The following is a 23,754-nucleotide window of genomic DNA, read 5'->3' on the forward strand; positions in this document are numbered from 1 at the left end:
GCTTGTTTCCGATACCGTGAAATATAGTATTTTCCTCCGTAATGCGGTAACGAGATGGAGCTGGTTAATCGATGTAAGTGCCAACCCTGCGAGGCAAACCTCCAACTGCAGTGTTAATCAATGCCCCGGCCTTAAGTGAAGCTCTGCCGCTGAATGTATGACGATACAGTTTCCTAGCTGTGAACCATGACGTCTTTAGTTGATGACTGGGAATCGGATATCAATAATGTAGACACCGGAAAGTTGACCTCGAGGAAGATAAAGCGAAGTAGAATTGAAAATCAAACATCGACTGTAAAGCCAAACAAGCCGATGATACTTATATAATACAAACATAAGAACTACACAAGAAAGCTCTCTATATACGTATAATTGAACTCAACCCCTATCCATCACCGCCGCCGCAAAAGCGTCTCCTCCAAATCCTCATCCCGATAATGACTCTTCTCCTTAACCTGCACCAACCCCACCCCACCGTAAACCGCATCCTGTAGCCGGCGGTTCGCAGCCGCCATGCGCTCCGCGACCCGCGCGCGATACGCCTCGTACGCCTCCCTCCGATCGGCCGCGCCAAACGCGGCGGCGAGCACGTACTTGGCGTGCACGCCGATGACCTGCGCCCCCTTCTGCCCGAACCCGAACGAAGTGACCGAGAAGGCCTTGACGTCGCCCAGCGGGTGCCGGTACGTCTGGCTCGGGAAGAACAGCAAGTCGCGGTCCCGGAGCTCGGCGTCGATGTTGTCGGCGTTGCGGTTTCCCGGGATCAGGCCCGACGCGAGCATCTGCAGGCTCGCGTTGACGGCGAAGGCGCCCGCGGCGCCCTTGCCGTGGCCCAGCAGGCTCTTCTGCAGCACGCAGGGCAGGACGTTGCCCTTGGTCCTTCCTAAGTGCGCCAGCTGGCTCTGGAGCACGGCCGTCTCGTTGACGTCGTTCTTCTTGGTGCTCGTCCCGTGCAGGTTCGCGACGTCGAGGTCGTCGATCGTAAGGCCCCAGGTCGCGAGCGCGCCGCGCAGGGGCGAGATCGAGGGCTCGTGCCGCCAGAAGTCGTTGCCGTACATGTTGCGCACCTCGCGTATGGCGCGCTCGGCGTCCGCTTGGATCTCTCGCCGGTACTCCTCGGCGTACTGCTCGGCGTGTGCCCCGCTTAACTGCTGGTCGAACTTGGGGTTTTTCGGCCCACCTCCCTGTTCGGTGCTAAAGCTGCCCTTCTCTAGAGCAACAAGGCGTCCCTGCAGCCAGCCCAGTTCCAGCTTGCGCTTCTTCTCGATCTGGCGCGTGCGATGAAGCAGACGCTGGCGTCGGTGGCTGATGTCCAGCATGCGAGATGGGATGGTAGAAGACTGTTTCCGTTCAGCTGCAATGGTCAGCACGCCCTTGCCCGGTGCAGGAACGGAGCGCCCGATCTTGTCCGACGCAGTATGGGTCAGAGCAATGATACCGCGGATAGGAAGGCCCATATCCAATGCGAGTTGAGCTGTGGTCAATAATTGGATACCGGCACCCTCGCCTTCAACAAACCCGGCCCTCGTAGTGGTGGTTGGGCGAGAAGCTTCCTTCGGAGTGCGGCCAGTCGCTGCATCTTTGTCCAAGTCAATCGTAGCTTGCATATTGGCAAATTCTGTTTGCTGGTTAGTGTTCTTCGTTTCAAGCAACGGTGGAAGGAGGAACAAAGACTTACCAGCTGCAATGTCTCGTTCGAGAGCGTCAGTGCCACCCACGAGAACAGCCTTGGCCTTGCCAGTGATGATGAGGTCGTATCCCGTGTCTATACTTTCGAGTGATGTAGCGCAGGCGCCAACGGGAGTACGAATAGGTCCCGAAGAGCCAAGCAGAAGCATATTGATCCAAGCGGCCGTGGTGTTGACGAAGGTCTCAGCTAAGATATCCTTTTGCACCTGGCGATCCAGATATCTCCGCTTGAACATCTCATGTAGCGACTTCAGGCCACCAAGTGAAGCGCCAACAGCATTGCCGAGCTCCGATACATGTACGTGATCATACAACTCATATGGGTCGGTAATACCCGCACTAAGGAATGCCTCAACTGTTGCCACTAGAGCATAGAGTGTAATAGGATCCACCTGAGTGATAATGTCTTCCGGTATACCATAAGCGCGAGGGTTCCAGCCAGCAGGAACCTGAGCTCCAACAGCGTTGCGGAAATGGAAGGCTTTGGGGATCAAGAGAGTGGTCCCGGCCTTCAGAGTCGCCGAGAACTGCCCATCTTCTTTCTCTGTTATGACCACATTATCGCCATGCTCGCGCTTCAAGTCTTGAGCCGTCTCGAGTGACACGTCAAACGGCGCCAGATCCTCGGTGACAGCGATTTCGTGTAACGTCTGCTCTTGATCAGGAGCTGTAAGATCGTGCTCCTGCTTCTCAATGATGCGAATGCCAGTGTGTTCCATGATGTAGCTCTGGTACTTGGTCTTCACCTCCAAGTCCGTGATGGGGCTCGAGGACTCGACGTCAAGCCACCCGCAATAGTCCTTGCCCTTAAGCGGACCGTTGTGGTACTTGATAAGACCCATGATCCAGGCAAGCTCAACACACCCATCAACAGAGAATGTGTCGCTACACTCAGCTTCCCAACGGGTACGCGCACTTCCACAAGGACCTGTTGTATCCGTTAGTCAGCGATCTAGACAATGCCTTGGTATCAATGGGGTACTTACTGATCTCGCCGAATCCGACAGCGACAACGATGCGATCCAAGTTCACCATACCCTGCAACTTGGCACCTAAGGATTCGATTTCACTCCACTCAGGCAACGCCGCATCCTGAACCTGAATCTTGGCCTTCTTGGCGAGCTTCCGGGCCACAGGCACCGCGACACCACACGACTTCTTCTCCTGCGCGTCCTCTCGGGCGATTGCCTTCTTCGTGTCGCTCTTGGAGTTGATCCGCTCCTGGATCTGGTCCAGCACCGGCTTGAGGCTCATCGTGGCCGACAGGCCGCCCGTCAGGTCCGCCATGAGCGGCTCCAGCTCGCAGAACGCGGCGACGCTGTCGTCCATGAGGCCCGTGATGTGCCAGGCCATCTCGGGCGCCGAGAAGGTGCGGACACCCAGGTCGGCCTCGATGCCCGTGGCCAGGACATCGTTGTTGCTCATCAGGCCCGTGCCCCGCGTCCAGCCGATGACGGTGCCGCAGAGCGTGATGTAGTCGCTCCAGTCCTCGGACCACCACTTGTTCAGCAGGGCCTCGAGCCCGATCTTCGACTCTGCATAGAGGCCGTCCTGGCCAAAGATGCCGTGGTTCGGGGACAAAGGGAGAACCACATGTGTGGGGTGAGTATGGATGCGCCTTGACTCCTTACAGGACTTGATGCATCCGAGGAGGCGGACCAAGTTGGTCAGCATCACTCTGTGTGCCAACTCCGACTTGTCGTCGATTCCATCAACAGCCCGGCCAGCCTCGCCGAGGGCCGCGAAGGGAATGACGTGGTCTAAATCCCAACCTATCCCGCCTTTGGACTCGTCGTCATAGATGTATTGGATCAGATTCTGCGTATCTTGGTGACTCCCGCCATTGAAGGGTGCGACGACTAGCTGTGACTCTCGAGCACCATGCCGGCGGTAAATACTCTGGTAGTAGTCGCACGTCTCTTTCGAGTAGGAGCTGGTGGTCACAATAACCTTGGCGCCAGCAGCAAGACACATAGACAGAATCTCCGCACCAATCGAATCTCTGCCCGCACCCGTAATTAAGATGACTTTATCGTGGAACGATATGCCGTCCCTCGCCGCGCGCTGGAACCATTTGAGGTAAACCGTGGTGATATCATCGTTGCGACGCCATCCGCTGCGGCCTTTGCTCTGAAGCTCCGGCACCCATCTCAGACCCGCGCCCACATGGACGGTTCCACCTTCGGACTCCACGCCATCAAAGGCAATGGAATCTGAATAGCCCGAAGTGATCAAGGTTTCCGCGCCATATGTAGGCCGCTCGTGGCGGCAACTGAAAACCGCTTCGGACTCCGATGGGTCGAAGTCTGTCGACAGGGATGATATAGGGGATGCATCGTCTAGCTCATCCGGCGATCGAACGGATACACAATCTGAGGTGCCTCGGGAAACTCGCGGATATTGATCGACACTGACGTTGCCTTTCTCATCAACTCTCAGGACTGGGACCATAGAGCATATGGAGTACTTGAAGATTGGCTCGTCCCTCGAAATAGATGCATTGCAGGTCTGCTGCAAATCTTCAAGCCACTCCCTGGTCGCCTCCCTCCTAGGCGACTCTGGAAGATTTTTGACTTGGTGGATCATATGGTTGATTGCGTCGAGAAGCTGAGTAGTGACCCTGATGGGGAAAAGTGCCAGTCTCTCCCTGAGAACAGACTCGAAATCATCTGCGGCACCATTGACAGAAGATGAAACCAGGGCGAGAAGGTCTTGGACAGCCCAATTCCAGTAGGAATTGAACAGACGCACTTTCTTGGCGTCAAACTTGGGTGAAATGCCTCGCTCGTAGGCTTCGCCGTGCTCAGCTGCCCAAGCATCCATCTTTTCTTGCATCTTTTCGATGACAGACTTGGCTTTCTTGGCTTCGATATCGGCGTCGTTCAGGTCGTGACCAACACGCTTAGCGTATATGTTGAGCAAGGCACGATCCTGGTTCCGATGCTCATTCTGGAGAGCATCCAGAGCTTCCGACGACACATTCACAGTGGTCGATGACGTTGACTGGCTACCCATTGACAGAGCTTGGGGATCAACACCGATACTGCGCAATACATCTTGAGCAAGACTATCAAGGAAGGCATGTACCGCCTTCTCGTCCGCTAGCCTCGACGCAGGCTGGCGAGTGATTGCAAGAAGTAATGTCCGATCCTGGAGATCCGACCTAAATGACCAGCAGCCATCGAGATACTGACGAAGAGTGTTCACACTGGAACCTGCAGGCAATTTGGCAGATGACAACTTTGCGATTAGGGTGTTTGCGCAACCTCCAAGCTTTGTGCCTAAGCCCGAGTCTGATAGGAGACCTCCCAGATCGGCCAGGGCAATATCTTCTGGCTGATCTGGTAAGGAGCCGAACTCTTTGGTGAGGTCGCCAATAATCTCATTCTGAACGGTTGAGCGACCTGTGTTTTCGGTAAGCCTCAATAAAGCCAACTGGCATGGAATATGGATTAAAACTCACCACCACATAATGCCTTGATCGTTTGAGATACGTCAATCTCAGATGACGCCTTCTTCAATGCCACAGCCACAAGGACAGTAATTGTATCGGTTGGTGTTAGGGGCTTAGGGGGTAATTCAACTGCAGCTGCGCCCGCAGTTGGTGCCTGCGGTGGTGGGGGCGGCGCTGCCAGAGCTTGCGCAGGAGCCGCACTTGAAGTAGATAATGATGTTGCTGCTAGCGCCGCGGTAGTAGCGCTAGGTGTTTCCTCTGCTATGTTTCTGTAGTATATGGCATCGGCGTTCTTCTTGTGGCTAAGGAGCTCCCGTCGAAGGCCAAGAGCGACATCCTGAATGTCGTAATCGGCCTTCATTGTCTTCTTGGCCATGTTGACCAACGTCTCAGCTGGCCCGACTTCGATGAGCCGTTCTGTGGCCAAATCACACAGGATGGCATCTTGAGTATCAACCCTTCAAATTGTTAGAAATGACTTGGCAGGCCGTCTGGTGGGATCCTATGTTGAGTACAACTTACCATTTCACGGGCGAACAAAACTGATGTCTGGTAAACTAGGTTAGCTAGAGGCTATGTTAGGGATTGAACACGACATACGCAAGGAGCTCAATAACAAGGAGCTGCGCAAGCTCCTGTTCGCTGGCTGTGTATTCCCTTTCGCAGGACATATCGCTTCTGATTGTTTGTCTATAAGCCCCAAGGTGGTGTAAGGAACGGCCCAGATGCACAACGCTCCGATTATTGAAACAAGGTTGATTGATGTTATGGCTTCGCCGAGAACGAAGTTGCACATATGTTTATCTTGGAAACCGAGATACCGTTAGGCAAAGGAAATGCCAGGCACCAATGCGTTACCATTGATATCAGTTCATGGGTTGGGAATAGTGTCCAGTATAGCCGTTCGCATTCACACCAAGGAGCTGTATCCCTAGCCTGTCACCACTCAGCCAGTCAAGGGCCATCTGAATCCGAAACAGGAAACAGGGCCCAGAATCATTGGTCCCCCGGAGCTGACTCACACGTGGTGCCCAGCACTTCGCCAACTGATTGTGTTGTCCAGGCTCGCTTGGGGGATGCTTAGTGCGCTCACTCAGTGGGGCGAGTCCCTGCAAACCCAAATTGACTGCTTACTATTCTATCGCAACCTTCCGAGGCTTTCTGGCCCCAGTAAGTCAGTAACACATAGCAAAAAGTCGATATGACACCGATGCAATTATACGGGAAAGACAGAAAAAATACGATGGTCGTATGGTGTTCAGATAATGGTGCAACTGCCGTAAGTTGCTGGACCATCTCATCGGTTCAGCAGGAAGGTTTCCCACCCGAGATCTGTTGTCTTAACCCGAGAGAAGAAGTGTTGTGTCTTGGGCTTTCGGGCTTTTAGACAGCATCGCATTAGAAACAGCAATGGATTATCTCGATAGACTCACCATAGCCTCGGCCCAATTGAGCGGAGCTCAGCTTGCTGTACTGGCTTTCGCTGGTGCTCTCAGCCTGGTAGTGAGTGCCTCAAGAATGACCAGTGTAAAGGGTTTACTGACTGGTGCACGACAAAGGTGCTCGCAAAGCTCACGTACTTGGCCTTCTTCCATCCGCTCGCGAAATACCCAGGCCCGTTCCTTGCCAAGTTCACGGATGCTTACGGCGCCTACCATGGCTGGAAAGGCGACATTCATCTCGACATGTGGCGAGCCCACCAGAAATACGGCGATTATGTCCGCTATGGGCCCAACAAGCTCATGGTCAACACAGCCGAGGGACTCCGTGACATCTACAACGTCGGTGCTGGATCTAAGTTCATGAAAGCCACGGCCTATGCACCCATGGTGCACCGAGCACCAAATACACTCACGATCCGTGGAGGAAAGGATCATGCTCGTCGCCGAAGGATCATGGCCCAAGGCGTGTCCGAGAAAGCACAAAGGGGTTACGAGCGCCGAATAATGTCGCATATCGATAAGCTCTGCAAAGTCGCATACTCAAGTGAAACTGGATCCGAGCCCATGGATATGTCCAAATGGTGTAAGTGGTTCCCGGGTGTTGAAGCGAGGAAAGCCCCTGACATGTAATCCTTAGGCAACTACCTTTCGTTCGATATCATGGCCGACGTCGTCTTCGGAGCGAAGTACAACTTGCTGGAGAATGAACGGTTCCGCTACGTAACCGAAGTCATCGACAAATCCAACGTCCGCATGTCGGCCTTGATCCAGTTCCCGGACTTCGCCGCGCTCAAGATCGACAAGTACATCTTCCGCGAGGCCATCGTGGCGCGCAACCGGTTCGTCAAGTTCATCATGCGCGTCGTCAAGGACCGCGTCGAAAAGGGCAAGACGGTCTCCATCGACATCGACTCGCCCACGAGCGCGGACGCCGACGTCTTCGCCAACCTGGCCGCCGCCAAGGACCCCGAGACGGGCGGCAGCTTCCGCCCCGACGAGATCGCCGCCGAGAGCGCGACGCTGATCGTGGCGGGCTCCGACACCTCGTCGACGGCCATGTGCTCGGTGCTCTTCTACCTGGCCGACAACCCGGACGCCTACCACCGGGCTGCGCACGAGGTGCGCAGCAAGTTCGCCAGCGCCCGCGACATCGCCATCGGCGGCCCGCTAGCGTCGTGCACCTACCTCCGCGCCTGCATCGACGAATCCCTCCGCATCTCGCCCCCGGTCGGCTCGTCGCTGTGGCGCGAGGTCACGGCGGACGGCGGCGTCAGCGTCGACTCCCTGCACGTGCCCAAGGGCTGCGACGTCGGCGTGCCCATCTACTCGATCCACCACGACCCCAAGTACTTCACGGCGCCCTTCGAGTACAAGCCCGAGCGCTGGCTGGTGGACGACGGCACGGGGAGTATCGAGCGCGGCAGATCGGTGTTCAACCCGTTCTCCGTGGGCATGCGTGGCTGTCTTGGCAAAGGGCTGGCGAATACCGAGCTGATGCTGGCAACAGCCACGCTTCTCTACCGCGGCGACTTCAAGCTGGCTTCCGGAAAACTGGGCGATATTGGTCGCGGTTCCCAGGGCGGGGTATTTGGGCGGCATCGAACTCACGAGTACCAGCTGTATGATCACGTCACCTGCCAGAAACACGGGCCATTCTTGCAGTTCTCGCCGCGGGATACATCTTGAGGTCAGGGTCTTTTCAAAATGCATGTACGAAGTAGGAGGCAGAACGACGCATAGACGGCATATTCCACGTACAGTGTTGATGCGCGTGTACTACTAGATAGATCAAGTAGGTAGAAATTGATAGCGACTCGATGATACGCTGCGAATTAAGCGAGTTTCAGGAACCATTCTTCTTAGGAGTTCACTTCTACATAGGAACTTTTAATGAATATTTAGGGAAGGCGCCGCCTAGCAAGCCAGCATGGATAACCTGGGGAAGTTGCATTGGTCGCTGACCGGCTTTCTCCCGTCCCTTCTGTTTTCTAGGCGGCTCTGTGCGCACTGGGATTGCCTTCAACGACTGTCACATTGGGAATTATAATGGGTCATCTAGAACGTGATTACATTTCATAACGATCTTCCAATTTGCTAACTAAAGGTATCGTATTTTACAAGAGTACTGATATGAAGCCCATGCCTTAACGCCGTCGCTTAAATTACATTGCGAAATATCCGTACTCCGTACAAGAATTGAAATGAACAAGAGGGTATGGCAAAAGAACAACGAGGAGTAGCGGAACCCCCCGCGTTTGTTAGCCAGGGGACCCAGGGGCGCCGACCGCTAAGAGTTCTAGGCGCTTTCAGCGGTGGTCCCCACCTGAGCGCCGGCCGCGGAAGAATGGTTACCCCTTGTGTATTGTAGCGACAGGCCAGCAGGGTGCCCAGGTACGGGCAAAAACCTCTCCACTCAGTCGTCCAACTGTATTTCCTTATTCCTCCCAAATACACACCTTGCGAGGCAGGCCAAGGAGGGCAACAGGTTTAGCAAATGGACCCTCTCTGATGGCAGATTGGGCTCGTATTCAATATGTCGAGCAAGTAGGTAGCCACAGAGAGTCCGACGTGTCCAAGGCGATTTGGCAAGAAAGGGGTCATGGTGGGGTCGAGGGACTTGCCTTATCGTGAAGCCCCACCACCTGCGCCACGCTCAAGCAAGAGCGCGACCAGGTCCGTCCGCCCTTCCATCACGGCACATTCCAGCGCAGTGTAGCCCCTATCATCCCGGGCGTTAAGCGCCGCCGCGTCTAGCCTCTGCAGCAGAAGCCGCAGCGTGTCGACGTGGCCGCCCGCCACGGCGAGGTGCAGCAAGCTGGTCGGCTGTGTCGCTGCTGACGACCCTGCGTTCGTGGCTGCTGCTGGTGCTGGTGCTTGGTGGTCCGCAGCACCACTTGCGGTCTTATGAATATTGGTAATGAGCATACCGCTGCGGCTCTTGCGGTTGCCGACTTCGTCCTTCTTCTGCTTTTGCCTCTTCTCCAGGACTGGCGATTTCTCTGGGGAGGGGGCCTCCGTATTGTCGACGCCGAGGACGCGGCAGAGCAGGGTCTGGAGGTCTGGGAATTGGTGGCGTTCCCAATAGGTGTCATCTTTGGCGATGCGAGTTGCTGTGTATAGCCGGATGGCTTAGCATGCTGGTGTTGCTGGTGATGATGTTGTTGTTGTTGCTGATGCTGTTGGTGGTGGTGGTGCTGCTGCTGCTGCTGCTGTTGTCGCTGCGATGATTGTGAAGGAGGTCGGGTCGATAATATGGACGGGGATGGTGATGAGAGCTTGGCCCGCTGCCACACCTGGTCACTCAATTCCGATATTGGTGACGGAAGGTAACCGGGGGCCGTTTCGCTGACTTTCCCACCGTCTGAGGAGAGCCTGAGCTCCGTATTCAACAGCCTCCCGACCGTTGGCTGGCTTGGCTTGCGCTGGTGGTGCGGGGAGGCTGCCAGGTCCGGCTGTCCGAGGCTCGTGAGAGGAGAGGGTAACGTCAAGCGCCTGCTCGGTTCCGATCCCATCTGATTGCCGATTTCTTCAAAGGCCATGTTTCGCTGGTTCTGGTGCGGCCAGGGCATTTGATAGGCCGCTTTGGGGTAGAACATAGATTCGCCCATGGCTCTATTGCTCTGCATCGGATGGTGCTGGTGCGCCAAGGTAGACTGGCCCGGTATTATTATGTCTTGGCCCTTCGATAGCATCGGCCGCGGCGGTATTATCTGCTGCGGATAGTCGGGGCTCAGCTGGTAATCCGAGTAGCACGCGGCATCGTTCAGGTGCGTCAGACTTTCGCCGTTCGCTGCTATGTCCATGCATCCGGCTCTTTCGGGCTCCGTGCTCTCCGGCCAGGCCTGGAAGTATCTCCCGAGCCACTCGGACGTGGCGATCGGCGATGCATTCAAGTCGTCCATATGCGCTTCCGAATCCCCCTTCACGCTCGACGTGCTGGAACCAGAGTCTGAGCCGGAGTAATCCTCGTCTTCCTGTGTCTGGCTCGGAGCTTCTTGTTCCTCTTGTTTTTCTTCTTGCAGTTTCTTGAGTTGGCTCTTCAATTTTTCCACTTCTCTTGTCCTGTCTCTCATATTACGCCCTTTGAGAAATCCAAGTTAGTAATGGGAATGATTGGTCCTGATTCAGGGGAGTGAGAACCTACTGTAAGCGCGCTGGGCTAGTCGATTCTGGATTTTCCGTCGTTCCGAGGCATCAGGGAGGTTCCTCCAATCCTCGTCCGGTTTCATAAGGTCGACGTAGGATATGGTTTGAGTTCGACTGGCCCGAGCGGAGCCGACACCTTGGGATCCCCCTTCATTTCAACAACAGATGAATCCTTTCGGGACTTTGGGATCGCCAAGGATGAATAGTTCGCAGTAGCCCGAACTCAAACGACAAAACGTGTCTAACATGCATTTTTGAGGTTGCTTTACGATGTTGGCATGATCTTGTATTTGAGTTCGGTAACATGCTGTTACTCGGGATTCGCCACGTGCCGGGGTACAGGGAACGCTGCCATCGAATGCGACCATTACCAACTCGAGGGACCTATCTCCCACCACGTTGCCGCGCTACCGTGAATACCTTCTGATGAAGGAGCTAGCGCGAGTCGTGCCTGCATCGTTTCGCTGTTATGATACTGCAGCTATACCAGTTCCATGAAAGCCTGTATGGAGCGCAACCGTACCGACATAGGCGACATTGGGCGCTCGTATGATACAGTCTTTCCTTACAGGGTATATCTTGCTTTCGTGCCGGAGCAGTGCATCCACACCTAACAATCAACGTGACACGAGTGGAGTTGGCCGACATGGGTCACGATGATTTAACGCCCAGATAGGTATGGCCAGCACTATATGCCAGTTTGGAATGACCAACCGGGTGATCAGGCTCACGGCCTGATGCGAAGCACCTAACCTTTTTCTCTGTCGGAAGCTTGGTATGGTGATCTGAATGACAACCAATATGCTCGTATGGGGTATGCTCTATCCGTGCAGAGTCTAGTATACCTTGCAGGGCTTGTTGGGCTGAAGTAGACTATGAAACTGAGGTAGCAGGGTCCCTCAAGGCTGGTATTACCCTTTTGAGTGTTGCCCAACAGAAGGCATTTATGGCACCAAGGCTAGGATGTCCTGGGTTCATCAGCCCTGTATCTAAAGATGACAAGGTTAGCGGCCCAGTCTGTTGGGTATGGACTAAAGTTGACAGACATGATATCCGAGCGGGAGAGGACCTGATCGGAAAATTGGGATGGCATAATGATAGCTCAATACCACGTGTGCAGCACGCGGGCATAGGTTGTTACAGAACGGCAGGCAGGCTATGTATGCCCTGGCCCTGGTTCCTGGGATTCATGTTGCAGCCAGATCAGGTTAGGTTACCACCAAAGGGTCCGACCTGTGTCAATAAAAGCTTGGCCCGATGTGTCTCGCTACGCGATGCCGTCCTGTCCTCGTGGTCCCATGACACTCATGAAGTCTACCGACTCAGGGTCCGTCTGGGGTGGGAGAGCCAATGATTGGGGACGATTCGAGCATACGGGCTGCAATGCCGATCCGCATTTGGCGTAACGTCCGGATACGCAATTGAATGCTTACTGTGAACATTGAAACGAGTTGACTGAGTCGGGTCGACCTGTCCAGCATCCACCCGGACCCTGACAAGTCCAATGAAGGTTTTCTTTAGTGGGGTCGGCCGGGGCGACTGGCGACAGGGGCCGGAGTCGGAGATTCAACGGCTTCGTCCGTGCCTTTTTGGCCATGTCGTGGTCGCAAACTAACTATTAGGTAATCAATGGAGTACCGGACTACATACAGTATAGTTGCCCAAAATCCCTATAGGCAGATCTTGCAATGAGGTCCAAATTGAAAAAAGAAACGAGTTGGCTCAACGAACTAGCAACAGGCCAGTCAAGTTTCAACAGAGACCAGCCTCCCTCAAAGCCTGTTCCCTGTCCACGTGGACTCTGGCCATGTAACGGCAAGGCCAGTCCCATACCGCCCTGTCGCCTGCTTACTCCGGTACGTACCTACGTGTATGTCTGCTGCAAGATTTCCGACTGCGCAGCATACCCCTACCTCCTAGGCAGTGCTCATGTAGTCCTACCCTGTTGGCCATTCAGCGTGTTGGAACGGGTACACGCTTCGGGATTCAAGCCCCAACGGATTAAGTGCAAAGTGTTGTCTCCTTGTGTCGTGGGCTCTTGGCGACATTCCAAGTGGGAACACGATATTATTGTTGAGCCTGCCCTATATTTGACCATGTCGTTCTATTAGACCTCGCTTGTCCTCCCGATTTCGACATACCTCCGTTGGACCCTCTTCCCTTGTCCATGTGAATCTTCGTTTATCTGGAATAAACCTGTCTTCTCCAGATCTAATCGTTCTTGATCAACCCCACCCGCGCTTCTCCGGAGGCTATACCGCCCTCAATATGTCCATGCCCGGCGTCGCCAGTTTGGCTGGCGTGGCCACCCGGATGCTCTTACGCCGTGATGATTGGGATGATGCTGGTGAACAAGAAGAAAACACGAACTGTGTCAAGGCTGTCCCCGGGCCCAACGGCCATGTGCCTATCGACGCATGCAACTCGTACTACAACTACGATCCTCAGTTTGCTCCGGCCGTTGCAGTTGCCATACTCTTCGGTATCTTCACCCTTGCTCATTTGATTCTCGGGATCGCTTATCGTAAGGTACGTGGAGGTATATCAGCAATCCTATTGATAGAGAGTACACTGACAACTCCCTTTAGAAGTTCTCATGGGTTGTGATCATGGGCGCCACGTGGGAGACCGTCTCCTTCGCCCTCCATGCGCTCGGCTCGAAGGACCAGCAGAACATCGCGTACGCCTCGTCGGCGCAGATCCTGTTTCTGTTGGCGCCGTTATGGATCAATGCCTTCGTCTACATGACTTTCACTCGCGCGGCCTGGTACTACTACTACCCGCCCGAGGCCCAGCGCCGGCTCTTGGGCATCCCCATCACCGCCCTCACCAAGATCTTTGTCTGGGCCGATGTCCTGGCTTTCATCATCCAAGGTGTCGGTGGTTCGATGGCATCGCCCGGTTCCAGCGGTGATACTGTTCAGAGGTAAGCCATCAAACGACTTATGAGATTGTTGATCATCTTGGACCATCTTTGCTAACATATATGTAGTACGTCCTCATTACCGTTACCCATCACAAGTTTGTATATAATGGTTTGAAGAACGTGAACTGACAATTGCATTACAGAGGGTCTGAGGGTCTATCTTGTCGGTATGGGTATTCAGCAATTCTTCATCGTGGTATTCTGCCTTTTCATGATCCGGTTCCATCTTCGCCAGCGACAAGGCTATGGCTACGCCGATAAGAGCAACTGGAGGCCGCTCATATATGCTCTGTATGCAACATTGACCTGCATTACTGTAAGTGACATACTCTTTGTCGACCCTCGGAACGACGTGTGTACTCTAGATGCTAACTGTATTGTTAGATCCGCATCATCTACCGCATTGCTGAGTTTGCTGGCGGCATTACACCTTCTAACCCAATTCCCTTCCACGAAGAGTACTCTTATGCCCTTGATGTATTCCCTATGATGCTTGCGCTTCTGATCCTTGCCATCTGGCACCCCGGTCGATTCTTGACTGGCCGTGACAGTGAGATCCCAAAGAAGCTGTCACGTAAGCAGAGGAAGGCGGAGCGGAAGAGCAGGGACCTTGTTGTATAGTCTTGATACCATGTAGTGCGTAGCACATTGGCATCTTGCAATGGGCAAGGTGGTGACTACGCAAAGCCACGTGGATGGGTCATGACGTATGTAGCATAGCTCGGTCTGGAACTGTGCTTCCCGGATAAGAGTATTATAGTTATAGCGTATTCGGGTTTTATTATTAGTTTGGATATCAATGCTATTTCACGATCTTTACAAGTCATTGAGTCCATTGGTAGGCAACATACTCACTATACATCACATCGCGTTGATGTTGGCTCCGGGTTATACTTGACTATGTTAATCTGGTAAATAAGTCCGGACTAGAGTCGAAGAAGACTCGTCTTGTTTCCCCGGTCTAAGCTGATCAGACAAATGGAAAAGTCAAACCACGGTAATATGCGGAAAGGATATGGTTGCCCCTGAGTGTTCCAGATGAGTCACCCAAAATACAAGTTTAGGCCCAACTTATGGCCATGATTCCGCAAAACGATGGAACTAGACTTGTATTCAAATTATCCCTACAACTCTACGAAAACCCAGTAACCTCCCAATTCCAACCCTCCGTATCCTCCGCATGACCCCGCTGTATGCCCGCCACCAGCCTCGACAACCCCAGCAGCTTCCCCTCCTTCTTGTCCGACGCCGGGAAGCCGAACTTTTCGTTCGTGCTCAGGCGCACGAGGCTCTTGACCGGCACCGCCGCCGCCGCCGTCCCCACGGCGACCACCTCGTCGAGCTCGCCGATCGAGGAGAAGGGCACGTCGTGGTGTTCGACGGCCCACCCCTGCTTCTCCGCCACGCGCACCATGGTGTCGCTGGTCGCGCTCGCGATGGCGTTGTCCGTGCGCGGCACGACCAGCGTGTCTTTCTCCTCCCCATCATTCTTCTTCTTGTGGCCCAGGAACCCGCTCGTCGAAAACTCCTCGACGCATGTCCGCGTGGCGCTGTCAAGGTGCAGCGTAATCCCGTACCCCATCTCGCGCGCCTTGGCCGCGTGCCGCCACACGGGCGCGTAGTTGCCGCCGACCTTGTACGCGCCCATCCCGCGCGGCGCGGCGCGGTCGAAGTCCTCGAGCACGACGCCGTCGATGGCCGCGGACCCGTGGTAGGGGCGCGTCGGCTGCACGTAGACGGCGAGGACAACCTCCTCGGGCGGCGCGAGGGCCAGCTTGGCCGAAGCCCCGAACATGACGGGGCGGATGTACAGGTACGCCTCCGTGTCGGCGGGCGGGACGTACTCGGCGTTGCCCGCGACCGCGGCGCGCACGCACTCGAGGAACAGCTCCTCCGGCGGCTCCGGCAGGCAGACCGAGCCTGCGGAGCGCACGAGGCGGGCAGCGTGGAAGCGGGGGCGGAACACGGTGATCTTGTTGGCCGTGTTGCGGAAGGCCTTCATGCCCTCATAGCATTGCTGGCCGTAGTTCAGGCCCGGGCAGAGCCCGCTGACCGGGATATTGGGGCTCTCGACGAAGCTTGGCGCTGTCCACTGGCCGGTGGAGAGATGGTACCTGGTCTCGATGTGTCCGTTGACGCTAAGATCCAGGGCGAGACCAAGATTGGCCCAGTCTAGGACGAGACATCAGCGGTGACAGAGGAGTGGGAACGGGGGAGGGTGCTCACCGACGCTTGCCTTAGGAGCTGGCGCCGTCATTTTTCCGGTGTAATACTTTTTGTGTATGAGATAGATTCTGATAGACGGTATGTCCGTATTGTGTTACCTGGATGAGGTTGATGATTTCCTGTTTCTACCGAATTATACCTGCATCAGTTCGCAAGTATATCCCAAAACAATGTTAGGTAAATATAGTTTGCTGATCTCTACTATATCCAGCGCTACACCACTATGGAATTAATATACGCAGCGTGACTTGACTCTGGATGCATCCATTCTCGCATTGGTGGAAATTGAAATCTACTTTACCATGTGCACGAGAAACTATAATCAGTTCAACGACAGCCGGCGGACCAAGTCATCTGAGTAATCGAAAAGAATGGCCCTCGGTTCAATTCTGTTTGATAATGGGCAAGGATATGATCATATCTAGGGCCCGAGCAAGCACCCCCAACCCCTGTCGAAAAATAAACAGCTTATAGCCCCACCAAGAGAAAGGCCCCGCCGGTGATTGGCCCATCGTCTATACAGTAAGCAATGGGGTTACCAGATTGACTATACACGTGGGCGATCTCTCGGGCGTCGAGTCGCCCGAGAGCCGGCCGAGTCAACCGTGTCTCACCTCGACTCTGCCCGCCAACAAAAAAGAAATGTGCCGGTACTATTCCGCGATTTTTCTCAAATCGGTCAGCAAAGACTCGGAAATCTTCCGAACTCTCTAGGCTGAGTCAGTAAGTCGAAGTGCAGATTTACTCATCTCATCCGAACCCCTGAAACGGATCCCACGACTTGAACGACACAAAACGTGGGATTTGCTGATCTCGCCCACGTCAAAGCACATTGCTCACATCCTTACTGTAGGATAGGCCTTTGCGTCTCGATTGCCCTTCCATCGCTTCCATGTCTACAGCAGTCTCAACGAGCTGGGCTTATGGAGTAGATCCAAGCTTGCTGAGGAAAGCCGGGCTTATTGTAGCTGGTGAGACCAGGGGTGTGATGATAGATGGCCTGTAGCAGACTTTCAGAAAGAACTGCTGGCCATCGATTACTGTTCAATTGCTGCATTCGCGGGGCGTCAGGTTGGCTGTGCTGAGGAAAGCGGATGGGGTGTGATAGGGCCCTTTGAATAACAGTGAACTCGACCATGCATTATTACATCCATGATTCATGTTGCCTGCGTAGATGCGGATACTGGCGCTGTGAATAATCCCTTTGCTGAACCAGTGAACGTGACTGTATCCAATGGGATCCGAGCACTCGGGTTGGAGTAGCTTTGCTGTAGCAATCTAGACGGGCTGAAGCCTCTGCTGCATGAACCCGGTTGACTGGCTCGATTTCCCTATCTCGTAGATTTTGCCAATAAGGCTTAACTACAAGTTGGCATGCTGATAAAGTGCTTGGTTATGACTTAGGCAAGTCTATATCCGAGTAGACTTACATCATTGCCATCACAACCCGGCCACCACTATACTTACCAATATAGAAATGACAAGCCAGCACATTGGTTTCGCTCGGGAGACCTCACCACAGCCACGACCAGCATTCGTCATCATGCCATCAGATATTCTTCCAAGAGCGTTGTCGTCCATTCCTCAACACTTACAACAGCAAGTCGAACCGATACGGGAAAAGTTCACATCATACATCGCCCTGAAACATGGCGAAGAGACCTCACCCCTATTACCAATCGAGGTAGTATGTCTGTTCATCACATACACATCCACCAGACTAGACACAGAAACACACCAAGAGCTAGCAAGCCACCTCTGGCACCAGCATGTGCAGCCCCAAGTCCAGCAGCGACACAACATCCACATCTACGCGGCGTCCGGAACTGAATTAACACAAGATGCACGACGACGTCTCATCAACAACTACTACACCGCCAAATTCAGCGCCGGTAACCTTCTCCCGAGCCTACCAGAAGAGTCCAAGACAGCCCTGGTCCGCTCGCAAGCCCAAGGCGCCTCGCGCATCTACGCCATCTTCGGCGGCCAGGGCAACAACAAGCACTACTTTACCGAGCTACGCAACATCCACCAGACCTACCAGCCCTTCTTGGGGGACCTCCTTGACGACCTAGAATCACTACTACAGACGCTCTCACAAGACCCGAGGATATCGCATCTCTACTCGGAGGGCGTGCAGGTCAAAAAGTGGCTCCAAGACCCCGAGTCAACTCCCTCGGCGGACTACCTCATCACCGCCCCCCTCAGCTTCCCGCTCATAGGCCTGCTGCAGCTGGCCACCCTCAAGGCCATATGCATGAGCCTGGACGGCACCCCCGCCGACTTCCCCGGCTTCTTCCATGGACTCGCCGGGCACTCCCAAGGCGTCGTCATCGTAGCCGCCGTGGCCGCCGCCGAGACCTGGGGAGCCTACACCGCAGCCGCGCGGAAGGCCGTCACCATCCTGTTCTGGATCGGCGCCCGGAGCCAGCAGGTGTGGCGCCAACACGCGCTCGCCGAAGACATCGTGGCCCGCCTCGAAGACGAGGGCCACGGCAAGGCCTCGCCCATGCTGTCCATCTCCAACATCGAGCAGCGCCAGCTGGATAGTCACCTCGCCCGGCTGAACAAAACACTACCAGCCGCCAACCGCGCCCACGTCGCCCTCGTGAACTCGAGCTCCAACTTCGTCGTCAGCGGCCCCGAGCGCACGCTCGCCGCCCTGATCTCCTCCCTCAAGGCTGCCTCGGCCAGGGACGCCCAATCGCAGGCCCGCGTGCCCTACTCGCAGCGCAAGCCCTCGCCCGCGATCCGGTTCCTGCCTATTACCGTCCCGTGCCACTGCAGCCTGCTCGACGAGGCGGTGCCCCTGATCGACGAGGACCTGCGGGGCCTGTCCATCCGCGCGAGCGAGCTGCGCGTCCCGGTGAACAACTGCCACAAGGGCTCCGCGCTGCAGTCGCTGATGGGCCGGGTCTCCGAGACCACGAGAAGTGGCGGCAGCAGCAACCTGGTGCCGCTGCTCGTCCGCATGATCACCTCGGAGCCCGTCTTCTGGGCCGAGACCGACTTCACCGACGCGACGCACATCCTAGACCTCGGCCCCGGCGGCACCAGCGGCGTCGGCGCCCTGACGCACCGAAACGTCGCCGGCACCGGCGCGCGCGTCCTCATCGCCGGCAAGCTGGAGAAGAGCGGCAGAGAATCCGACCTCGGCTCGCTCTACGAGGTCTTCTCCCCCGACGAGGCAGACCTGCAGCACGCGCCGCCCGCCTGGGCCACGGCGGCGAACCTCGGCTCCGTCGTCCAGACGGCGTCGGGCCCCATCATCGCCACCAAGCTTAGCCGCCTGTTGGGTCTCCCGCCCTTCCTCGTCGCGGGCATGACGCCGACGACGACGCACCCGGAGTTCGTGGCCGCCGTCATGAACGCGGGGTACCACGTCGAGTTCGCCGCGGGTGGCTACCACAACGCCGCTGGCCTCCGCAAGGCTTTATACCAACTGCGCAATCTCATTGCTGAGCCCGGCCGCGGCATCACCATCAACGTCATCTACGTGAGCCCCAAGGCCATCGCGTGGCAGATCCCGCTGATCCGCCAGCTGCGGGCCGAGGATTCCCCATCACGGGCCTCACGGTCGGCGGGGGCGTGCCGTCGCCCGACGTCGCGAGCGAGTACATCACGACCCTAGGCATGCGGCACATCGCCTTCAAGCCCGGCTCCGTCGCGTCGATACGTCAGGTGGTCGAGATCGCGCGGCGGCATCCAGAGTTCCCGGTCATTCTGCAGTGGACCGGCGGCCGCGGCGGTGGCCACCACAGCGCCGAGGATTTCCACGCGCCTATTCTGGAGACGTATGCAGAAATACGGGCATGCGAGAACATTGCTCTGGTGGCCGGCTCCGGATTCGGCTGCGCCGACGACGTCATCCCTTACTTGACGGGAGACTGGAGTCTGGCCCGCGGCCGGAGGGTGAAGATACCGTTCGACGGCGTGCTATTCGGAAGTCGCGTTATGACCTGCGCCGAGGCGTTAACCAGCCCCGGCGCCAAAGCCGCCATCGCTGCCGCGGCGGGCGTCGACGACCAGGCTTGGGAGGGCACGTACCGAGGGCCTACCGGAGGCATTGTATCCGTCGTCAGCGAGATGGGAGAGCCGATCCACGTCGTCGCGACGCGAGGCGCGCAGTTCTGGTCCGAGATGGACAAGACTATCTTCTCTTTAGAGAAGAAGAAAAGAGGTCCGATTCTAAGTGCAAAGAGGGACTACATCATTGCCAAACTCAATGCCGACTTCCAGCGGCCTTGGTTCGGAAGGAAGGCGGACGGGCGCAGCTGTGATGTCGCAGACATGACTTACGGCGAGGTATGCGACCGGGCGGTGAATCTCATGTTTATTGGGCGCTGTCGCTGGATTGATCCGAGCTATGCTCGCTTCCTCGCCGACTGGATTCTTCGGATAGAAGAAAGGTTCTCACAGGCCATGGAGCCCCTTATCTCCGACGCCCTCTGCCATGATAACCCCATCAAGGCCGTGGCCGAAGTGAAGAGGTCGTTCCCAGCAGCCGCAGCTACCCAAGTCTTCTCCGAAGACGCGCACTATTTCATGCAGCTGTGCCGCCGGCCAGGCCAGAAGCCCGTGCCTTTCATCCCCGCGCTCGACGACGATTTCGAGACGTGGTTCAAGAAGGACTCCCTGTGGCAGTCGGAAGATGTCGAGGCCGTCGTAGGCCAAGACGCCGGCCGCACTTTCATCCTCCATGGGTCCGTGGCAGCGCGCCAGACCTGCCATATCGACGAGCCTGTCGCCGACGTTTTGAATGGGATCAACCGTGGGGTACTTCAGCACATGTTACAAGCCGTACGCACTGAGCTTCCCAGAGAGGAGTTTCTCCAGACCGGCTTCAACACATACCCGGCGTACGAAACAATTACGCATGGTTCAGCCGATATCCACCCGGATCGCAAACTGGAGCTCCTTGCGTTCCTGGCCGGCCCTAGTGCCAGTTGGCTCAACGCCCTGCTGGGAAACCCTCTCATCCTGCGCGGCCAAAAGCTCGTCACCAACCCCGTCCGGAGGCTTGTGCTAGGTCTCGATGTCAGCCATGTCGAGTTTAGTGGTGAGCTCCTCCGGCTGTTTACAGCAGGAGACCGGCTGGATGTGGAGATCTGCCGGGACGGAAACGAGATTCGTCTGGAAGCCTTTACATACGTGACTGGCCAGCTGCAGCCCGTCTCGATGCTCTTGGCGTTCGAGTACCAGCCACACAGCAGCTTCGCCCCGATCAGCGAAGTGGTGCATGATAGGAACGAGCGCATCTCTGCCATGTACCGACAGTTGTGGACATCGTCGTCCCCTGATATTAGTATGGATGGAATGAGGCAGGCTCCTCTGGCGTCGCCTGAAACGGCCATCTTTGAGGACACGTTCATCGTTGACACGGCCCGCGTGCGCGCGTTCAACCGTGCCATCGGCTACATAGGTGGCCATCTGGAGGGCCAAGTCCCAATGGATTTCGCCATCGTCGCGGCCTGGAGCCCCATATGCAAGGCGCTCCTCCAAGAGCCCGTCCAAGGCGACGTCTTGAATTTGGTACATCTCTCCAACGCGTACGAGATGACACGAAGCCATGGCACGCAGCCGTCGATAGTGATGGCGCTGGGCGAGGAGCTAAGAAGCCGAGCCTACGTCAACGCCATCATCATCGGCGACTCGGGCAAGACCGTCGAGGTCGTGTGTGAGCTGCGCCGCAATCGCCCCCACGCCGAGAGCGGCAGCAGCAGTGGCCCCGTCTTCATGACCGTGCGCTCCCGCTTCCTCTTCCGCGGCGCCTACACCGACTACGCCGCGACCTTCGCCCGCAAGACGGAGCCGTCCTACGAGGTCAAGATGTCGTCCAAGCAGGACATCGCCGTCATCGCCGAGAAGCCGTGGCTGCACCTCGAGGACAAGAACAAGCTGAACGACCTCAACCTCACGGAGCTGACCCTCGAGTTCCACCTCCAGACCTTCACCAAGTGGTCCGACGCCGTCAACGGCCGCGTGGACACCTCGGGCCGGGTCTTCGTCCGGTCCGAGGCGGGCGACCTGACCCCGATCGCGATCGTCAAGCATAGCCACGTGGGCGACTCCCGGCACAATAATGTCGTCTTGTCGTACTTGGAGCGCCACGGACGCGTCGTGGCTTCCGAGCGGCAGCACATGCTCCCTTCGGCGGCCTCGACGCACGTCTCCCAGTTGGCCGTACCCGCGAGCAACGAACCGTACTCGAGGGCCTCGGGCGACTTCAATCCCATCCACACCTCGCCCCTATTCGCGGACCTCGTCGACCTCCCCGGCACCATCACGCACGGCATGTACTGCTCCGCTGTCGTGCGCCACGTCGTCGAGAAGCACATGGCGGACCAAGACCCGCGACGCATCCAGAAATACGACGTCTCCTTCGTGGGCATGGTCCTGCCCAACGAAACGCTCGAAGTCACCCTCCGGCACACGGCCATGCAGGCCGGGCGCATGCACGTCGACATCGAGGTGACCAAAAAGAACGAGAACGGCGACGGCGACCGGAAAGTGCTCGTGGGCTTCGCCATCGTCGCGCAGCCCACGACGACCGTCGTCTTCACAGGCCAGGGCTCGCAGGAGAAAGGCATGGGCATGGACCTGTACGCGACCTCGCCCGTGGCGCGCGCCCTCTGGGACAAAGCCGACGCCTACTTCCTGGCGCAGTTCGGCGTCAGCATCCTGGACATCGTGCGGCACAACCCGACTGAGATCAAGGTCCGGTTCGGCGGCGTGCGCGGCCGCATGCTGCGCCAGAACTACATGGCCATGCACTACGAGACCCCCGCCTCGTCCGCCGAGGGCGGTGGCGCGAAGCCGGAGCGCCGGCCCATGTTCCCCGAGATCCACGAGCGCTCGACCTCGTACACGCACGCGTCCCCAAGGGCCTGCTGTTCGCGACGCAGTTCGCGCAGCCGGCCCTGACCATCATGGAGATGGCCGTGATCCGCGACATGCAGGCCCACGGCGTCCTGGACGCGGACGGGTGCCACTTCGCGGGCCACTCGCTCGGCGAGTTCGCAGCGCTGGCTTCCTTTACCGACTTCATGCCTTTCGAGAACCTGCTGTACTTCGTCTTCTGTCGCGGCATGACGATGCAGAGCGCGGTGGAAAGGGACGCGCTCGGGCGCAGTGCCTTTGCCATGGCGGCTGTCGATCCGTCAAGAGTTTGCAAGGGTAAGTTACCCCTTTCTTTCACCCCTAATCCATTGAGAATGTTTGCTAATGATTATGGCAATTAGGTTTCACCGAAGCGACCCTCTGCGATCTCGTCACCAGGATTCAATCCAAGACCGGCTTCTTCGTAGAAGTCGTCAACCTCAACATCCGCAACGGCCAATACGTATGCGCCGGCGACCTCCGAGCCCTAGACCTTCTGCAGCGCGTATGCGACTCCGTAAAAAAGCAAGCCGCCGGCTCCGCCTTTTTCCAGGAGGACCTGGCCGACCTTACCGAGGACTTGATCGCCAAGCTCGCACCCGCCTACGACGGCATCGCGTCTGCGTCCAAGGTCCAGCTCCAGCGCGGCGCGGCCACGGTGCCGCTCTCGGGCGTCGACGTTCCCTTCCACAGCTCGTACCTGCGGCCTCGCATGGACGCTTTCCGGCGCGTGCTGCTCGACAACCTGGACGTGGCGCGGCTGAGTCCGGAAAAGCTGGTGGGCAGATATGTGCCCAACGTTACAGGCAAGCCATTTGAGCTGAGCCGGGAATACTTTGAGGAGTCGCTTCGTATCACGGGCTCAGAGCGAATTCAGAAGGTGTTGGAGGAATGGGATTCGTGGGTTGTGGGGTTGGCTCGAGATACGGTGGCCGTATGAGCTTCAAGGAGCTCCTTATAAAGGGCACCTGTCACATTGTACATTACGTGCG

At 56.6% G+C, this 23,754-nt stretch overlaps 6 protein-coding genes across 6 annotated transcripts; 3 read left to right on the top strand and 3 right to left on the bottom strand.

The window, feature by feature from the left end:
* Positions 1-392: 392 nt before the first annotated feature.
* Positions 393-5,814, bottom strand: PG994_003479 (uncharacterized protein; the record flags this gene model as incomplete). The annotated part of the gene is made up of 6 exons (XM_066854888.1): positions 393-1,618; positions 1,679-2,617; positions 2,676-5,093; positions 5,153-5,601; positions 5,666-5,692; positions 5,744-5,814. 6 exons carry the CDS (start codon positions 5,812-5,814, stop codon positions 393-395), a joined length of 5,130 nt encoding a protein of 1,709 aa, XP_066719166.1.
* A 739-nt stretch (positions 5,815-6,553) lies between these two features.
* PG994_003480 (cytochrome P450) lies at positions 6,554-8,271 on the top strand (the record flags this gene model as incomplete). The annotated part of the gene is made up of 3 exons (XM_066854889.1): positions 6,554-6,646; positions 6,703-7,168; positions 7,223-8,271. 3 exons carry the CDS (start codon positions 6,554-6,556, stop codon positions 8,269-8,271), a joined length of 1,608 nt encoding a protein of 535 aa, XP_066719167.1.
* A 936-nt stretch (positions 8,272-9,207) lies between these two features.
* On the bottom strand, positions 9,208-10,814 carry PG994_003481 (uncharacterized protein; the record flags this gene model as incomplete). The annotated part of the gene is made up of 3 exons (XM_066854890.1): positions 9,208-9,644; positions 9,944-10,666; positions 10,730-10,814. 3 exons carry the CDS (start codon positions 10,812-10,814, stop codon positions 9,208-9,210), a joined length of 1,245 nt encoding a protein of 414 aa, XP_066719168.1.
* Positions 10,815-12,999: 2,185 nt separating this feature from the next.
* PG994_003482 (uncharacterized protein) lies at positions 13,000-14,377 on the top strand (the record flags this gene model as incomplete). The annotated part of the gene is made up of 6 exons (XM_066854891.1): positions 13,000-13,260; positions 13,320-13,657; positions 13,724-13,752; positions 13,801-13,973; positions 14,042-14,231; positions 14,295-14,377. 6 exons carry the CDS (start codon positions 13,000-13,002, stop codon positions 14,375-14,377), a joined length of 1,074 nt encoding a protein of 357 aa, XP_066719169.1.
* Positions 14,378-14,789: 412 nt separating this feature from the next.
* Positions 14,790-15,914, bottom strand: PG994_003483 (aminotransferase; the record flags this gene model as incomplete). Its single annotated transcript, XM_066854892.1, has 2 exons — positions 14,790-15,829; positions 15,884-15,914. The coding sequence occupies 2 exons, from the start codon at positions 15,912-15,914 to the stop codon at positions 14,790-14,792; spliced, it is 1,071 nt and encodes a 356-aa protein (XP_066719170.1).
* Positions 15,915-17,426: 1,512 nt separating this feature from the next.
* On the top strand, positions 17,427-23,702 carry PG994_003484 (beta subunit of fatty acid synthetase; the record flags this gene model as incomplete). The annotated part of the gene is made up of 4 exons (XM_066854893.1): positions 17,427-19,459; positions 19,495-22,756; positions 22,789-23,059; positions 23,125-23,702. 4 exons carry the CDS (start codon positions 17,427-17,429, stop codon positions 23,700-23,702), a joined length of 6,144 nt encoding a protein of 2,047 aa, XP_066719171.1.
* Between the last annotated feature and the right edge of the window lie 52 nt (positions 23,703-23,754).

This window comes from Apiospora phragmitis (genome assembly GCF_038363925.1).
Source record: "Apiospora phragmitis strain CBS 135458 chromosome Unknown utg000004l:1.0-3135199.0:1.0-3139288.0, whole genome shotgun sequence".
NCBI classification, from domain to species: domain Eukaryota; kingdom Fungi; phylum Ascomycota; class Sordariomycetes; order Amphisphaeriales; family Apiosporaceae; genus Apiospora; species Apiospora phragmitis.